The 16,782-nt window shown below is 39.4% G+C and overlaps 1 protein-coding gene across 4 annotated transcripts in view; it reads left to right on the top strand.

Annotated features, from left to right (window-relative positions):
- nphp4 (nephronophthisis 4) overlaps nucleotides 1-16,782 on the top strand; it is a 313,994-nt gene that overhangs the window by 260,521 nt on the left and 36,691 nt on the right. For all 4 annotated transcript variants that reach the window (XM_022670986.2, XM_022670983.2, XM_022670984.2 and 1 more), the window contains exons 19-21: nucleotides 12,891-13,025; nucleotides 13,568-13,779; nucleotides 14,485-14,711. In XM_022670986.2, coding sequence (XP_022526707.2) covers nucleotides 12,891-13,025; nucleotides 13,568-13,779; nucleotides 14,485-14,711 — 574 coding nt within the window. The remainder of the gene's footprint in view (nucleotides 1-12,890; nucleotides 13,026-13,567; nucleotides 13,780-14,484; nucleotides 14,712-16,782) is intronic.

The following is a 16,782-nucleotide window of genomic DNA, read 5'->3' on the forward strand; positions in this document are numbered from 1 at the left end:
TTCACATTACTCCCAAATTAAACCACACTCATGATTAATTAAGAGAATTAGTACATGTCTTTTGTGCATTTCAAGTTGCACAATGTGTACTTTTCCCGTTGTTATGATAGCAAAGACACACTGACACTGTTCGCACTATTGACTGCTCGACTATAGATCACTAAAATATGATCATATCATATTGTACGCAATAATATCAGCAACATTTTTTAATATTGTAAATTATATTATAATCTGAAATATGGTGCCATATCACCCACCCCTAATTGTAACATCAGGGTTCTACTTTTTTCTTTTTTCACACTGTTCTCATTTCCCGTTATATATCTAATAAATACAGATTATATTTCTGTCCCATATCATTTATTTTACTTTATCCTGGATATATGGAAATATTTGGAGTGTATTATTATTATTATTATTAGTATCATGACATTCTGGATTATTGACTTCTGTTACAAATCTGATAAAATTCTTGTATTTTTTAATATCTCAGTTAGGAGTGTGCTATATCATATTGTATGCAATAGTAAAATTTAGTTTTCATTTTGGTGCAGGAGTGTATTCTTAAAATATATATTTTTTTTAATACAGTATTTTGTCATATCGCCAAGAGTATTGTTATCACGAAAATACTATTAAATATTGTGATATTATTTTACGTCCATATCGCCTACCCCTGATCTGTAGTCATGATACTTATAAATATTTGACTGTGTTTACAATTTATTTACTTAATAATAATAATAATAAACTCTTTATTTATAAAGCATCTTTTATACATTAAAATGCAGCTCAAAGTGCTGTGAAAATAGAGAGGTAATCAGAATAAAAAGAAAAAATGGAAAAGAAAAAAAAACATGGTAAAAGTAAAGTAAAATTAGCCAGATAAGACATAATAGAAAATAACATCTAATAATACAAATTGTAAAACTGTGAAAAGGGCAAAAAAAATAATATTAGTTAAAATAACAAGGTTGTGACAAAAATAAAAAATAAAAATGTAAATTGATACATATATCGATGTATAATAATACAAACTTTAGGTATTTTAAGCAGACTGGAAGTGCTGGATCTTAAGGAACGACTGGGAACATAAGGAGATTATAGGAGACTGCAATCTGTAATATATGATGATACAAATTCATTTATTGCCTTAAAAAACTATTAGCAGTACTTTAAAATCTATTTTAAAAGAGTCTGGAAACCAGTATAATGATGCCAGAACTTTTCTGTAAAAGCTAAAAACAAACATCTGCCGTACTCGTGCTTTATGTGCCATATCGCTGTTTTTTAATGTTTGTTATTTTTATTTGTCATTGTGCTCTGGCCTTAAATGTTTCCTATATAAGTTTGATAGTCTAATAAATAAGTTTTACTCTTATTAAGAGTGAAGCACTCAGAGTGACGCTTCTGTCACCGGGACAAAGGGTCAACCGTGACCGACCTGAAATAATAGGAATTAAATGAGCTGCAATTAACCCTGCCAACAAACAGTATCTGAGGGGAATGACAAATAATATGATGTGAAATTTGATAGACATGCTGAATTAAGAGCTGGCTGTGAGATTATTGAAATGGATTGTGAAAGTGAGCGCTGTAATCAGGCTCTTTGTGTAAACGCTGAACGGCGCACTGTGCCGGTGGTACTGTGTTCGGCGTGTGCCGAGGTCTCGCTGTGAGGGTGACAGTCTGGTGCAAGGACACGAGTGCACAATAAATCACTGTAGTTTAGGAGGGTGATGTTAGAGGTCTGTGCCTGGTGTTCGTTTAACTTTGAACAACGTTAAGGAGTCAGAACTGCCTCTGAGTGGTGCAGGAGAATAAAACACAGGCCTGGGTGATCTGATCACAAGTGTGCAGTTTCACCACCACTACCGGAACATCCGTGATAACCGTGATACCACACCAACCACCGTCCATGAGGGTTAGCAGGTTAGAGTTAAATGCTACAGTAACAAGTCAACGGATAACGGATGCTGTTTCTCCATCAGCAGCCGGAGTCTGAGAGAGAGAGAGAGAGAGTACAGTGGGACATGCTGAATCAGGACATTCAACCCCTTTATCCCATCAAGAATCAGAAGACTTAACCCCTCTATTTGATAAAGAATCGCAAGACTCAACCCCTTTATCCCAGTAAGAGTTGAGGCAAGAATCAGGAGACTCAACCCCTCTATCCCAACAAGAATCGACACAATCCACTCCTCTCAGTACTTAACCACACTATCCCAACAAGAATCGGGACCCTCAACACCTCTATCCTAACAAGAATTGGGACACTCAACCCCTCTACTCTATCCCAACAAGAATCGGGACACTCAACCCCTCTACTCTATCCCAACAAGAATCGGGACCCTCAACACCTCTATCCTAACAAGAATCGAGACACTCAACCCCTCTACTCTATCCCAACAAGAATCGAGACACTCAACCCCTCTACTCTATCCCAACAAGATTTGGGACACTCAACCCCTCTCAATACGTATCCCCTCTATCCCAACATGAATTGGGACACCCAACCCTTATCCCAACAAGAATCAGGAGACTCAATCCGTCAATCCCAAAAAGAATCCACCCTTCTCAACACTCAACCACTCTATTCCAACAGAAATTGGGACACTCAACCCCTCTGAACATTAACAACTCTATTCCAACACAAATTGGGACACTCAACCCCTTTAACCCCACAAGAATTGGGGTTTAGTGGTAGAGGCAACAGGTGAAATGGGATTAGTCCTGAATGGTGACCGAGTCGCTCCTTGAGGAGTTGGGATTGTCCTCTAGTTTCTGAGGAAGGGCAGAACCGACACCACACACAACTCTCCTTCATGTTTATCTTCCAACGCGTAATTATAAAATATCTGGCTTATAAAACCCAACCCAACACTCAGATACCCATCAGCTCGTCCCTCCGTCTCCGGCTCGTCCCTCAAACAATCAATTAACTCCTCCAAAATTCATGAATCGGTGGAGCTCAGGGCCGCTCTGCGCCGTCTCTTTATCCGGGATTAATGCCTTTGTCCATCTTATTTGTTTCCTAATGAGGAATGGTCATTAGGCTGTTTGAGCTCGGGATCCGGAATTTATCTGCAGGAAGACTGATGGAGATTTTTATCGGTGTGGCGACGTGCCGTGCGTCCCAGAATCCTCCAGGTCAAGGCTAAAGCAATTACCAGACAAAGGCCTGAACGGAGCGAAGGAGGATTAAACAGGAGAAAAGAAAGAAAGGTAAAAGGAGGAGAAGTCGGCCTGTTGTCCACGGGAACATGGTGACATAACGGTTATACTCTTATAATCTCATCACCTCACGCTAATGCTCCACTTTCTCCGGTCCTTATTGAGCATTAATGTGTTAATCGGTGCATTAACCCTTTAATCTCAGCTAGAGCACAGTTATAAATCACTGTATTTTATTAAACAAAGTGTTAAAATGAACTGAACCTGATTGTGCCTTCTCTGCCAATCAGGGCAATCAGGTATACACTGCTAGTAAACTCCACTAGAGGGCGCTGTATCTTTTAGCTCTGATCAATAGATCACTCAACAATTATTACATTTTAAGAGATAATTAATGGAATTTTAAGAGAAATTCTTAACATATTTTGGAGTTTTGTGTTCTTTGATGAATGGAATTATGTAACTCTACAGCAACTTATTTATTAATATTTTGTGTTTATAGTTAGTGTTATAGATTTACCACATTATCTCAAACATTTATTAGTAGTGTCATTTTTAAAAACTTGAGTCTTTTAAAAGACGAAATAAAAAAACTTAATATTTTATTGCTTTTTTCTTTAATAGGCACATTAAAGGGTTAATTATGTTCAATCAATTGTCCAAGCAAAGATAAAGTCTGTATGTCTGTCTGTCTGCCTGCCTGCCTGCCTGCTTGCCTATGTATCTGTCTGTCCTATCTGTCTAGCTGTCTGTCTCTCTGTCTGTCTGAACTATCTGATTATGTCCGGCTATCTGGCTATGTATCTGTCTGACTATGTATCTAGATGCTGTATGCTAGATAGCAAATATAGATTCCTCCCTCAGACGAAGTCTGCTGGTTAATCCTGATGTGTACTGTCTGATGTTTCTTAACTAGCAGACCAAAATGGCTTCAGTTTCTTTCAGCTGATACACGGAAAAGGATGCCAGTCCATGAAAGAGATTTTTTGGAGCTTGGAGTTTTTATAGGGGCAGTCGAGACCCAAGTGGAAATACAACAGCATGCAATAATTTGTCCATTTAATGTTTTAATCAGTGCTTTAATTATGTCCAATCAACTGTTTTGATTGGGTGAAATGGTGTGAGCATGTCCTGCTGGGCGGAGATGCTCCATTTCGAATATTTCTGAACCACCGTTTTTGACTGGCATCAGATGGACGGCTGATGAATGGTTGTGTTTGGGAATTAATGAGGTTCTGCTTTAATTGGCCCCATGCTGATCGGCGTTTTGCCGTTTGTGAAACACGAACCGAGAGGAAAAAACAAATCAAATCCTCTATAATTAATTTCATCTCGAAGCCGACAGGCGAGCGTAGAATTAAACAGCGGCGAAATCCTTTCGAAGAGGAAACGGATGACTTAATTAAGGAAGAATGGAATAAACAAACGCACCGCGGACGGATTCGGAGAGTCGTACGGTTTAATGAGCTATCGCCGGCGCAACAGGCCGATTCACCTGCTCCCGGCCCGCTCTCGCTCCTCTCGCGCTGAGGTTGGTTGAATGCGGGCAGATGGAGGGAATGGAGATTAGGATTGGGAACTTTCTCGCCGCCGTTTTCTAATTCAGCGCTCGGCTGCAGACGCTCGATAAGCCGGAGAACTCTGAGCTGGAGGAGTTGAGAGAAATCCAGCAATAAAAAAAGAAAGAAGAGAGAAAGAAAGAGCGAGAGATTGAGATTGAAGGGAAGCTTGTATGTAAAATCACATTTGTGCAGTAATTATTGGGACGACGTGCCCTATCTCCGCTTTGACGGGAAGAATTAAGGAAACAATTGTGAACATTTGGAGTGAAGGCGATGTGGAATTCTCCGTCTCTGCAGAAAACAAAGCTACGGTTGTAAGATAAGAAACGACGCACTCTACTAAAGAACGCTGAAGACTGTGGCTGACTTGTTTTTGCTTAGATATTGCTTATAATATTGACGCATAAACCAGAAGAACTGCTGGGATTTGTGATTTGTGAGTCAGCTTGGGGAAAGAGGAAAGTTTACGTAGGTTTTCTTTTTAAAATATTTTTTTTTTATTCGTTTTATTTAGTTAAGTTAAATTCAGCTTTGTCTTTATACCAAAACAGGGCTGGACAATAGAATATAGGTTTATAAGGTTTATTGACTCAAGTTCAGAGGCAGTAAACAGAAAGCAAAGTGCAGAAGGCAATAGGCAAGACATTCTTGCTTGTTATAGTGGTTGCTGTGGTGTTGCTACATGTTAAACACTCTATTTCAACCCACATCTCAGCAGGTCTCGGTAATGTCCTTCCATCAGCAGAGACTCGAAGCCTTCATTGTCATTTTGCTAGATTAGATTTCCAGATTTCCTCTAAGGCTGGGTGCAGCAGCATTAGCAGCTAACCGCTAGCAGTAGCGGTTAGTGGACAATGACCCCTGACGGTTCATCCCACAAAGCTTTTTTTAACACAGTAAATGCACAGACTACAGTCTGATATACGTTCTCTCCTCTGAACGACAAAAGAGCTAGCGCTTAGCAGGGTTAGCAGCTAATGCTAACGCTGCCCTAGCAGTGATAGCTTGGGTTAGCAGCAGGCTACAGTCAGTGAAGTGGCTTTACTGCTCCATAATACCTGACTGGTAGATTTTATACATTTATAAATAAGAAGCACTGATTATTTTTGGGAAAATTAATGATTTTAACGTAATTAATGATTACGTTAAATGGTTAACTAATGTCTTAACTAATTATTAATTGACACAATATTACATATTACTTTTGTATTATTTTATTAATTTTAATGTTTAAGAAGGTTGTAAATAATAATGAATTGAAACTTTAGTTTAAATATTTGTAATAGGGTACCGAGTAGTCCAGTGGTCTAAAGCGCTGCCACTATGATTAAGAGTTTGCTTGTTCGAATCCTGTTCATGCAGCTTGCCATCAGCTGCGGGAGCCCTGAGGGAGCACAGTTGATCTTGCTCTCTCTGGGTGGGTACAGTACAGTAGATGGCACTTTCTCTTTCCTCTCATCACTCCTAGGGTGATGTGGATCAGCACAAGGCTGCGTCTGTGAGCTGATGTATCAGAACCGAGTCGCTGCGCTTTCCTCCGAGTGTTAGCGCTGTGATGCTACTTGGCAGTCTGACTTCACATGTGTCAGAGGAGGCATGTACTAGTCTTCCCCCTACTGGTGTTTCCTCTAAGGCTGGGTGCAGCAGCATTAGCAGCTAACCGCTAGCAGTAGCGGTTAGTGGACAATATTCAATATATAAACACTGTTTGAGTTTTAGAGAGTCAGTTTTGCAGTTATGTGCATATATACTGTAAGACAATGAGGTGCTGAGTAATAAATTAAATAATATTAATAAAAAAATGCACAGAGCATGTGTAAGAGTATATTTAATGCTATGGTGTTGCTAGGTGTTTGCTAGTTGGCTGCTATGTTGTTGCTGTGGTATCTATGATGGTTTCTATGGTGTTACTAAGTGGTTGCTAGGTGGTTGCTAAGGTGTTGCTACACGTGTAAGACAATGAGTTGCTAAGAAACAGGTCGCGAAACAGAACGCAGTTACAGTTTCATACGAAAATTGACGCAAAACTGTTTCTTTTTTTCCGATTAAACTTTAAACACGCAACTTCCCTCTATCTTCTGTTTAGCCAAACTGTTCAGAGCCTAATATTCAGTATTTAAAGACTGTTCGAGTTTTAGAGAGTCAGCGCGAGTCCTTTTAGCAGGTTTTTTTGAGTTTTGTGTCGGTAGCTCTGTGTGAAATAATGGGATGATGTAATTTAAGATTTGTACCTGGGAACTGCTTATTAAGATGCAGGCTAATGTGGCATTCCAATATGTCTATCTGGCAACCCGCCACAACTCAGAGCAGCCCGCAAACCCGTGCATAATCATATCTACACACATCGAGCAGTTATTCAGTTATTCATTTCATTTTTACAGATATTCATCACCACCACGCCTGCTTGCATCTAATCAATAATTTTAGATTTCAGTCAAACAGGGAGACAGGAAACTGTCTAACCTTGAGAAACGCTCTGTTATTCGTTTGCCAGCTGCATCTAAATGAGCCGTATCAGCCGGGGGGTTTGTACACGATGTTCCAACACTTTTCACAATTTTATTTGACTGATTCTGATACGAAAGTCTTCCACTGTTCACACTTAGTGCTTTTCCACCAAAATAACTCCAGTTCTTGAACCGGTTTCGTTCAGGTTTATAAGAACCTTGGTGTTTTTAGTGAACCAGCCCACATTTTCACCAGTTTTAGTGGAACCGTCAAACGTCACATCTTACTTAGGCATTGCTATGGTATCCATGGTGGTTGCTATAATATGGCATAATAATGTGTTGCTATAATATGGCATCCTCGTTAAAAAAAAAAAAACGTAACAGGTAATATTGAGGCCAGCAAAAACGATTGTGGTTATGTGCATATATACTGTAAGAAAACGTGTTGCTAAGTAACAATTTAAATAACAATCATTTTAAAAATTGCAAAGAGCAGGTGGAAGAGTACTTTTAATGCTATGGTGTTGCTGTGGTATCCATGGTGGTTGCTATGGTGTTACTAAGTGGTTGATTTGTGGTCGCTAAGCTGTTGCTAGGCCGTTGCTATTTGGATACTATGGTACTGCTGTGGTATCTGTGGTGTTTGCTATGGTGTTTCCAAGTGGTTGTTAATTGGTTTCTAAGGTGTTGCTATAGTATCCATGGTGGTTGCTATGATGTGTCTATGGCATCCTCGTTAAAAAAAAAAAACGTAACAGGTAATATTGAGGCCAGCAAAAACGATTGTGGTTATGTGCATATATACTGTAAGAAAACGTGTTGCTAAGTAACAATTTAAATAACAATCATTTAAAAAGTTGCACAGAGCAGGTAGAAGAGTAATTTTAATGCTATGGTGTTGCTGTGGTATCCATGGTGGTTGCTATGGTGTTACTAAGTGGTTGATTTGTGGTCGCTAAGGTGTTGCTAGGTCACTGCTAGTTGGCTACTATGGTGTTGCTGTGGTATCTGTGGTGGTTGCTATGGTGTTACCAAGCGGTTTTTAGTTGGTTTCAAAAACAGCTAAACAAGTCAGGTGATGTGCATATAAAAAAAAAAGGTTTGATAAGTAATAATTAAAATAACAATAGTTGAAAAAATTGCACAGAGCAGGTGGAAGACTACGTCTAATGCTATGGCATTTGCTAGGTGTTGCTGTGGTATCCATGGTGGTTGCTATGGTGTTACTGAGTGGTTGATAGTTGGTTGCTAAGGTGTTGCTATGGTTTCCATGGTGGGTAGTATTGAGGTCCGCAAATATGATTGCAGTTGTGTGCATATATACTGTATACTGATGCTAAGTAATAATTCAAATAATATTATTAATTAAAAAATGCACAGAGCATGTGTAAGAGTATTTTTAATGCTATGGTGTTGCTAGGTGTTGCTGTGGTATCCATGGTGGTTGCTAGGTGTTGCTGTGGTATCCATGGTGGTTGCTATGGTGTTACTAATAGTTGCTATTTGGTTGCTAATGTGTTGCTATGGTGTCCATGGTGGGTAATATTGAGGTCCGCAAAAACGATTGCAGTTATGTGCATACTGTAAGACAATGAGGTGCTAAGTAATAATTTAAATAATATTAATAAAAAAATGCACAGAGCATGTGTAAGAGTATATTTAATGCTATGGTGTTGCTAGGTGTTTGCTAGTTGGCTGCTATGTTGTTGCTGTGGTATCTATGATGGTTTCTAAGGTGTTACAAAGTGGTTGCTAGGTGGTTGCTAAGGTGTTGCTACACATGTGTAAGACAATGAGTTGCTAAGAAACAGGCCCAGGTCTCGAAACAGAACTCAGTTACAGTTTCAGACGAAAAATCACACAAAACTGTTTCTTTTTTCCGATTAAACTTTAAACATGCAATTTCCCTCATCTTCTGTATCAGCAGCAGGGCGTTCACATTCGCTATCAGTGTTATTTCCTCTAGAGGTCAGAGAAATCTAATAATGAAATGCTTTGAAAGGAGAATTATGTGTCCGAGGCGAGTCCCATGTGGTGTAGTAATTACATCTGCAGAGCACAAGTCTTTTATGAGATTCACAAATTCAATATCTCCAGCCTGAAAAAAATAAAAATAATAATAATAAAGATTACCGGACACTCCAAGCTCAAAGGTTGTCCTTTACCTTTTCCCATTCAAATACAATACATTTTTTATTCTCCCCATCAATAAATCATGCAGGAAACGGCAGGCTCATCTGTGGCGACACTCAATACTCTGTTCAACATAACCTCTATTCAAAAACACCATTTAATACAGATATTTGACAGATTTCACTAATGCATTTAATTTAATACGCCATTTAATTTGTATATGTAAAAGGAGTTCTGCTAGCTAATGACATTATTTGTGCTGGTAGTGAATATAAAGGAGGACATATGCCAGCTGTGCTGTATTTAACCTTGTACATGTGAAACCTTGTGAAGCTAAAGTGAAGTTAAACCAAGTCCAGTAAAGTGTGCTTGAGCGTATTTGCAGTATTCATAGTATTTGTAGCACTTTTTAGAACCTGATCTTTACAAAAAAAATAATAATAATGCATTTGTATTTCTTGTATTTCTGTTTATAAATAAGGGTTAATCTACAGTTACAGTAGATACAGAATCACCAGCACTGTAATCTGTTGTACCCGTACTGCTCTGTAATTAATCTACAGTTACAGTAGATACAGAATCACCAGCACTGTAATCTGTTGTACCCGTACTGCTCTGTAATTAATCTACAGTTACAGTAGATACAGAATCACCAGCACTGTAATCTGTTGTACCCATACTGCTCTGTAATTAATCTACAGTTACAGTAGATACAGATTCACCAGCACTGTAATCTGTTGTACCTGTACTGCTCTGTAATTAATCTACAGTTACAGTAGATACAGAATCACCAGCACCGTAATCTGTTGTACCCGTACTGCTCTGTAATTAATCTACAGTTACAGTAGATACAGAATCACCAGCACCGTAATCTGTTGTACCCGTACTGCTCTGTAATTAATCTACAATTACAGTAGATACAGAATCACCAGCACCGTAATCTGTTGTACTCGTACTGCTCTGTAATTAATCTACAGTTACAGTAGATACAGAATCACCAGCACTGTAATCTGTTGTACCCATACTGCTCTGTAATTAATCTACAGTTACAGTAGATACAGAATCACCAGCACTATAATCTGTTGTACCCATACTGCTCTGTAATTAATCTACAGTTACAGTAGATACAGAATCACCAGCACTGTAATCTGTTGTACCCATACTGCTCTGTAATTAATCTACAGTTACAGTAGATACAGAATCACCAGCACTGTAATCTGTTGTACCCGTACTGCTCTGTAATTAATCTACAGTTACAGTAGATATAGAATCACCAGCACTGTAATCTGTTGTACCCATACTGCTCTGTAATTAATCTACAGTTACAGTAGATACAGAATCACCAGCACTGTAATCTGTTGTACCCATACTGCTCTGTAATTAATCTACAGTTACAGTAGATACAGAATCACCAGCACCGTGATCTGTTGTACCCGTACTGCTCTGTAATTAATCTACAGTTACAGTAGATACAGAATCACCAGCACCGTAATCTGTTGTACCCGCACTGCTCTGTAATTAATCTACAGTTACAGTAGATACAGAATCACCAGCACCGTAATCTGTTGTACCCGTACTGCTCTGTAATTAATCTACAGTTACAGTAGATACAGAATCACCAGCACTGTAATCTGTTGTACCCATACTGCTCTGTAATTAATCTACAGTTACAGTAGATACAGAATCACCAGCACTGTAATCTGTTGTACCCGTACTGCTCTGTAATTAATCTACAGTTACAGTAGATACAGAATCACCAGCACCGTAATCTGTTGTACCCGTACTGCTCTGTAATTAATGTACAGTTACAGTAGATACAGAATCACCAGCACCGTAATCTGTTGTATCCGTACTGCTCTGTAATTAATCTACAGTTACAGTACTGTAGATACAGAATCACCAGCACCGTAATCTGTTGTACCCGTAGTGCTCTGTAATTAATCTACAGTTACAGTAGATACAGAATCACCAGCACTGTAATCTGTTGTACCCGTACTGCTCTGTAATTAATCTACAGTTACAGTAGATACAGAATCACCAGCACTGTAATCTGTTGTACCCGTACTGCTCTGTAATTAATCTACAGTTACAGTAGATACAGAATCACCAGCACCGTAATCTGTTGTACCCGTACTGCTCTGTAATTAATGTACAGTTACAGTAGATACAGAATCACCAGCACCGTAATCTGTTGTATCCGTACTGCTCTGTAATTAATCTACAGTTACAGTAGATACAGAATCACCAGCACCACTGTTAGCCAATCAGAGGTGAAATATTATCTTTTTACATACATGAATATTCATAAGCAAGAGATGAAAACCTGTTGTTCTTCGCAGCCCACTCTTCCAGTGGACTAAAGCAGGGTTATACAGCTCACATGGCATTTATTAATATTTTTTTGTAATGTATTGCTAATATCTATTAACATGCTTTACATTATACATTATTTTTATTATGAATCTGTCGTGATTATGATTACTATTATTATGATAATTTTTCACAGCTCCGCCCACCACCCTGTGCACTAATTACAGCCCTCCCCCCCTGCTGTAATAGTAAAATGTGCACCGTGCGAGTGCTGGTGGGTGTTTGTGTTGGTGTTAAAGCTGCGGGAGCTGAGGATTAATGCACATGGCGCCGCCGCAGCAGAACCGGACCTGTGATCGGGTCTGAATCCCGGTGTAAAGGTCAGGAGCTGAGTGCTGACCGCTGCTTCTGTGGCCTTTTATACAGCAGAAATAGCATTCACGCTATTCCCGTCGCCGGCGCGCTCTCGTATTATAGTTATTTTCCATCCCATGCAACGCACACTGTTTCTCCTCTTTCATTCTAAACGCTGAATTCTCTCCAGAGCTTCAATCAATACTGCTTTCACTCTCACAGTCAGAACCGAAACCACACTTTCATCAGGATAACAATGCAGTAAACATACGCTCTGCATTCTGCAGCACGTTATATATAAATCCACCATTAACATGCAGCACTTTCAATCAAACTGACTATAGTTTTACAGATACAACATAGTTTATTATAGTGCATTATATAAAACATTAAGCCACATAATTAAGCAATAATACAATACAGAAGCACAGCAGTGCCAATATTACATGTTATAGCACGTTAAATCTTGACTTTATTATTGCTTGATTATACCACAGTTCCATTATTATCACTGTTTATATAAAGATTTTAAAAAGTTAAAGAAGAGGAAATCTGAAATAAGATCTGTTCGGTTATAAAAAAAACTCCGCCAGTTAAAATAGTTCCATTGCTGCTCTGTTTGTAGCTCCTCTATTTGGCTTGTATTTGGTTTGTAAGCGCTGCATCATTGCTAGGTTACCTGTATGTGGCGGAGTAATACATGGAGAGAGCTTTGGTTACTTACGGAGCATTACAGTTTGTTGGACACGTCCAGGTAGCTGCACCGTTACAATAGCAATACACCAAAGTCAGAGCTCAGCTGGTTCTACTCTTAGAGAGAATGATGAGCTGAAGAGACACTCTGATTGGTTTATTTCTAGCCGTAGATTCAGAACAGTCTGATTGAATTTTATGTGTTTTAAAGGTGGTGCAGTGCAGAAATCCCTGACCTCCACCCTTCTCCTCCCTCCATCCCGATCCCACATCGTCCAGCCCAGCAACGCCCCTGCAGGATTCAGGGGAGGCAGCCTGTCCTCAAACAGTGTCCTCAACCTCAACGGTACTGTCTTTACACCAACCGTACACCAACCGTACACCAACCATACACCAACTGTACACCAACAGTACACCAACCAACCATACACTAACCGTACACCATCCAACCATACACCAACCGTACACCAACCATACACCAACCAACAGTACACCAACCGTACACCAACCATAAACCCACCGTACACCAAACAACCGTACACCAACCGTACACCAACCTGTCCTCCAACAGCATCCTTAACCTCAACGATACCGAAACGTACACCAACCAACCGTACACCAACCAACCATTCACCAACCAACCATACACCAACCATACACAAACAATATCTGTCTTCAAACAGCGTCCTCAACCTCAACGGTACTGTCTTTGCTCCAACCATACACCAACCAACCGTACACCAACCGTACACCAACCATACACCAACCATATACCAACCAATTACACCAAATGTACACTAACTGTACACCAACCAGTGTGTGTGTGTGTGTGTGTTTGTGTGTGTGCGTGCGTGCGGGCGTGCGTGTGTGCGCACGTGTGTGTTGTAGCTCAGAACACTAAGCGCGCTCAGCGGTTGCCAGATACTGACTGTGAGCTGGCCAGTCTGCTGCACAGTCGGACGAGAGAAGTGGGCGGGGCCCTGCTGGAGGGGCGGGGCGAGACTGAAGAAGTGCGTCAGAGGAAGATTGACAGGATGACAGCTGTCCGTCAGCACGAGGACAAGGCCACGCCCACCTTACAGGAGAAGAGCAGCTCTATGGTGAGATATATAAGACTGTATTTAGTGGGTTATATTGTGGCAGTGAACACAAAACATCTTGTAGACAGTGAGGACACGTCCAGGTAGCTGCACTGTTAAAGCTGCACGGTGCACGATTCATCTATGGGTCGCTAAATTAGGCCCTCAGGAGGCCTCAAAATAGTTGTAATAGGGTATGGCTTGGTCACACCTACATCTGTATAAGTTTTGAGGTGATATCTTGTGAGTGAGGTTGATCTGGGTAACCATGGGTCATATTTATTGAGCTACACGTACAGAAACAGTTTTTTTTTTTTCTTTTTTTTTCGTATCAAAAATGATATAATTTCATTTTTAGGAATAGTATTCTTAATTTAATTTAGTTTTTTAGTTTATATAAATGTGTGATACCCGTATTTCTTTTATTTAAGATGATATAAACACAAATTTGTAGGAATAAATGTCTCGGAAAGACTTTCTACTAAAAACGCATGTTGTTAATTAGCTGTTGAAGTTCTGTAGTTTTGTCCTATAATTACAGCACACTCTGTTTGGTTGTGTTTTGCACGTTTTTGAACTAGATTAAAGCAATTTTACAAAGGGAATGGTTTATAATGGAAAATAATAAATAAAATATCCTATAAAACAGAATAAAATAATAGCCAGGCTCTTGTTTGCTGATTGTCTTGTTGTAATCTGTCCTGTAATCTGTTCTAACCCCCTCAGAAGAGGAAGCAGGACCGGGCGCAGCACTCTCAGGACCTGCGTCTGATCCAGGCGTATCGGGAGCGCTGTAAAGCCGAGAGCATCACCAGCATGCTGACCCAAGCCCTCACCACCAAGCACACGCTGTACGCCACGCTCGGAACCGCAGAGTTCCTCGAGTTCCTGCTCAAGAACCCTTTCAATGTTCCACAGACCATCACCATCGAGTGTGATGACCCGGAGCTCAGGTGAGATTTAAGGCATTAAAAACATTAAGCATAACATTATGACCATCTCTTTATTCCCAGAATGGATTTCCAACTCCACTGATCAAATAGAGGACACTGTAGTTTGTGCTAAATTTCAAAACAAGCTAGTTCATGCTTAACTTGGATATGATAGTAGATACAGATCCCTTACTCAGATGAAGTCTGCTGGTTGTCTGCTGTTATTATTATTTATTTACATTTTTTTGCATCAATGGGCTTTTATATAGATGTGTGGCTTATTCTACTGTCAGGGTAGATGTCTGCTGTATTTATGGTATTTATTGTATTTATTGTAGTGCTTTACTTCTATGTTGCACAATTTGTTGCACGTTTGCATTTTTTATAGTCTATATTGTTCTGTTTGTTTCATGTTGCTCTGTGTTGGTTCTGGAGGAACGTAATTTTAGTGCACTGTTTACCTGTACTCAGATGAAATGACAATAAAAGCATCTTTATTTGACTTAAGGAGCACATAAAATATCAAATATTTAGGGCCCTATTTTAGCCTTCTATAGTGCACCAGTCGAATGTTTATCACATATCGCTTGATTTTGGGCATGTTGGTGTGTCTTTGCTATCGTAACGATGGGAAAAGTACACCTTGCACGTCTCGAAATGCACAAAAGTCATGTACAAATTATCTTAATTAATTATGGGTGTGGTTAATTTTTGGCATAACATGAAATGATTCAAATCAGTGTGCCAGCTGTAATTCCCTTTAAAAGCCAGGTGAGCTCTGACTTTGACACGTTCCAGACGACCACACTCTTAGATTAGGTATAATCCAAAACTCTTTGTAATTATTTTTATACTGCAGGCGCAAGGTATGACAATAGACTGTCGATGGGGTGTAAGATAGCAATGAGCACCACAACTCACCTCTTGCAGGGTATACGATAAGGCCCTAAGAATTCAATTAAAGGCTTTGATTGCTGTAGGGTTTTCTTTGTCCCACAAAATTACACATTGTATACATTGTTTTACATAGAACTTTTCTTTTATTATGTATTTTATTACAAAATATCACATAGATCACAGTATAATACAGCAGGCTAATAAAGCAGAACAAACACCATCAGCCACTTAAACACAATAATCACATTTACCCAGTGAACCTTCACCCAACTTCTCTAAACTTTAACTGGGGTTGTATTACTCAGATCTCTCCACAGTTATCAGCGCTCTGAACTTCCCCAAATAAAGTTTTAGAAACTTTAATGCCAGTTAAGATGCCACCAGCGCATCATCCCGTAACTCCGTCAGATCTGATCATTTTAAAGCTCTGATGAGGATCCAGTGTTCAGAGATCAGACTCATCTGATGAGACAGAATCAGCCTCCAGCTCTGGAGCTGAGCTGGAGATCAGAGCTGAAGAAAAGGGGGAGGGGCTTAATGAGCTCAGAACAGCCAGTGGGATTAATCAGTCCGGAGATACGAGGCTTCTGATCCAGAAGTGATCAGATCAGTAATCAATCAATGTCTATGTTCTATCAAAATAAAAAAAAAAAAACATGTTCATGAAGTTCTTTAAACACAAAATAACTCTCATAAAGATAAAGATCTTATCAGTTTCAGTCCCTTTCAGAATGAGCCGTTTAAGGGCTCTGTCACTTTTATGCAAATAAGCTGTTCCTGGCTGCAGTTAATGGTGTTACTTTTTGCTAAATGGAAAAAAAAAAACACAAACGAGGTTCTTTATGCTTAATTGTGATAAGACAGTAGGTACAGATCCCTCCCTCAAAAGAAGTCTGCTGGTGAATCCTGCTGTGTGTTCTCTGAAGTTCAAAATTAAAGCGTTTCTTTAACTGGTCTAGTGAGCGGGGCTCTGGTAGAGGTTGAAAGGTGAGGGGTGGAGCCTTAGAAAACTGAAAAAATAGCATTTGTTAGCAGCATTTGTAGCTAATTTTTTATGTTTTTGCAAATTCTATACTAAAATCAGATTCCTGTTACTTTCAGTCCTGTTACTCATAATATTAAAAAAAAGTAACAGGAATGAGTTCCAGTTACAGGAGTGAGTATTGTCCCTTGGTTTATTGATTGATTTATTAGT

This window comes from Astyanax mexicanus, chromosome 12, assembly GCF_023375975.1.
Source record: "Astyanax mexicanus isolate ESR-SI-001 chromosome 12, AstMex3_surface, whole genome shotgun sequence".
Lineage (NCBI taxonomy): Eukaryota > Metazoa > Chordata > Actinopteri > Characiformes > Acestrorhamphidae > Astyanax > Astyanax mexicanus.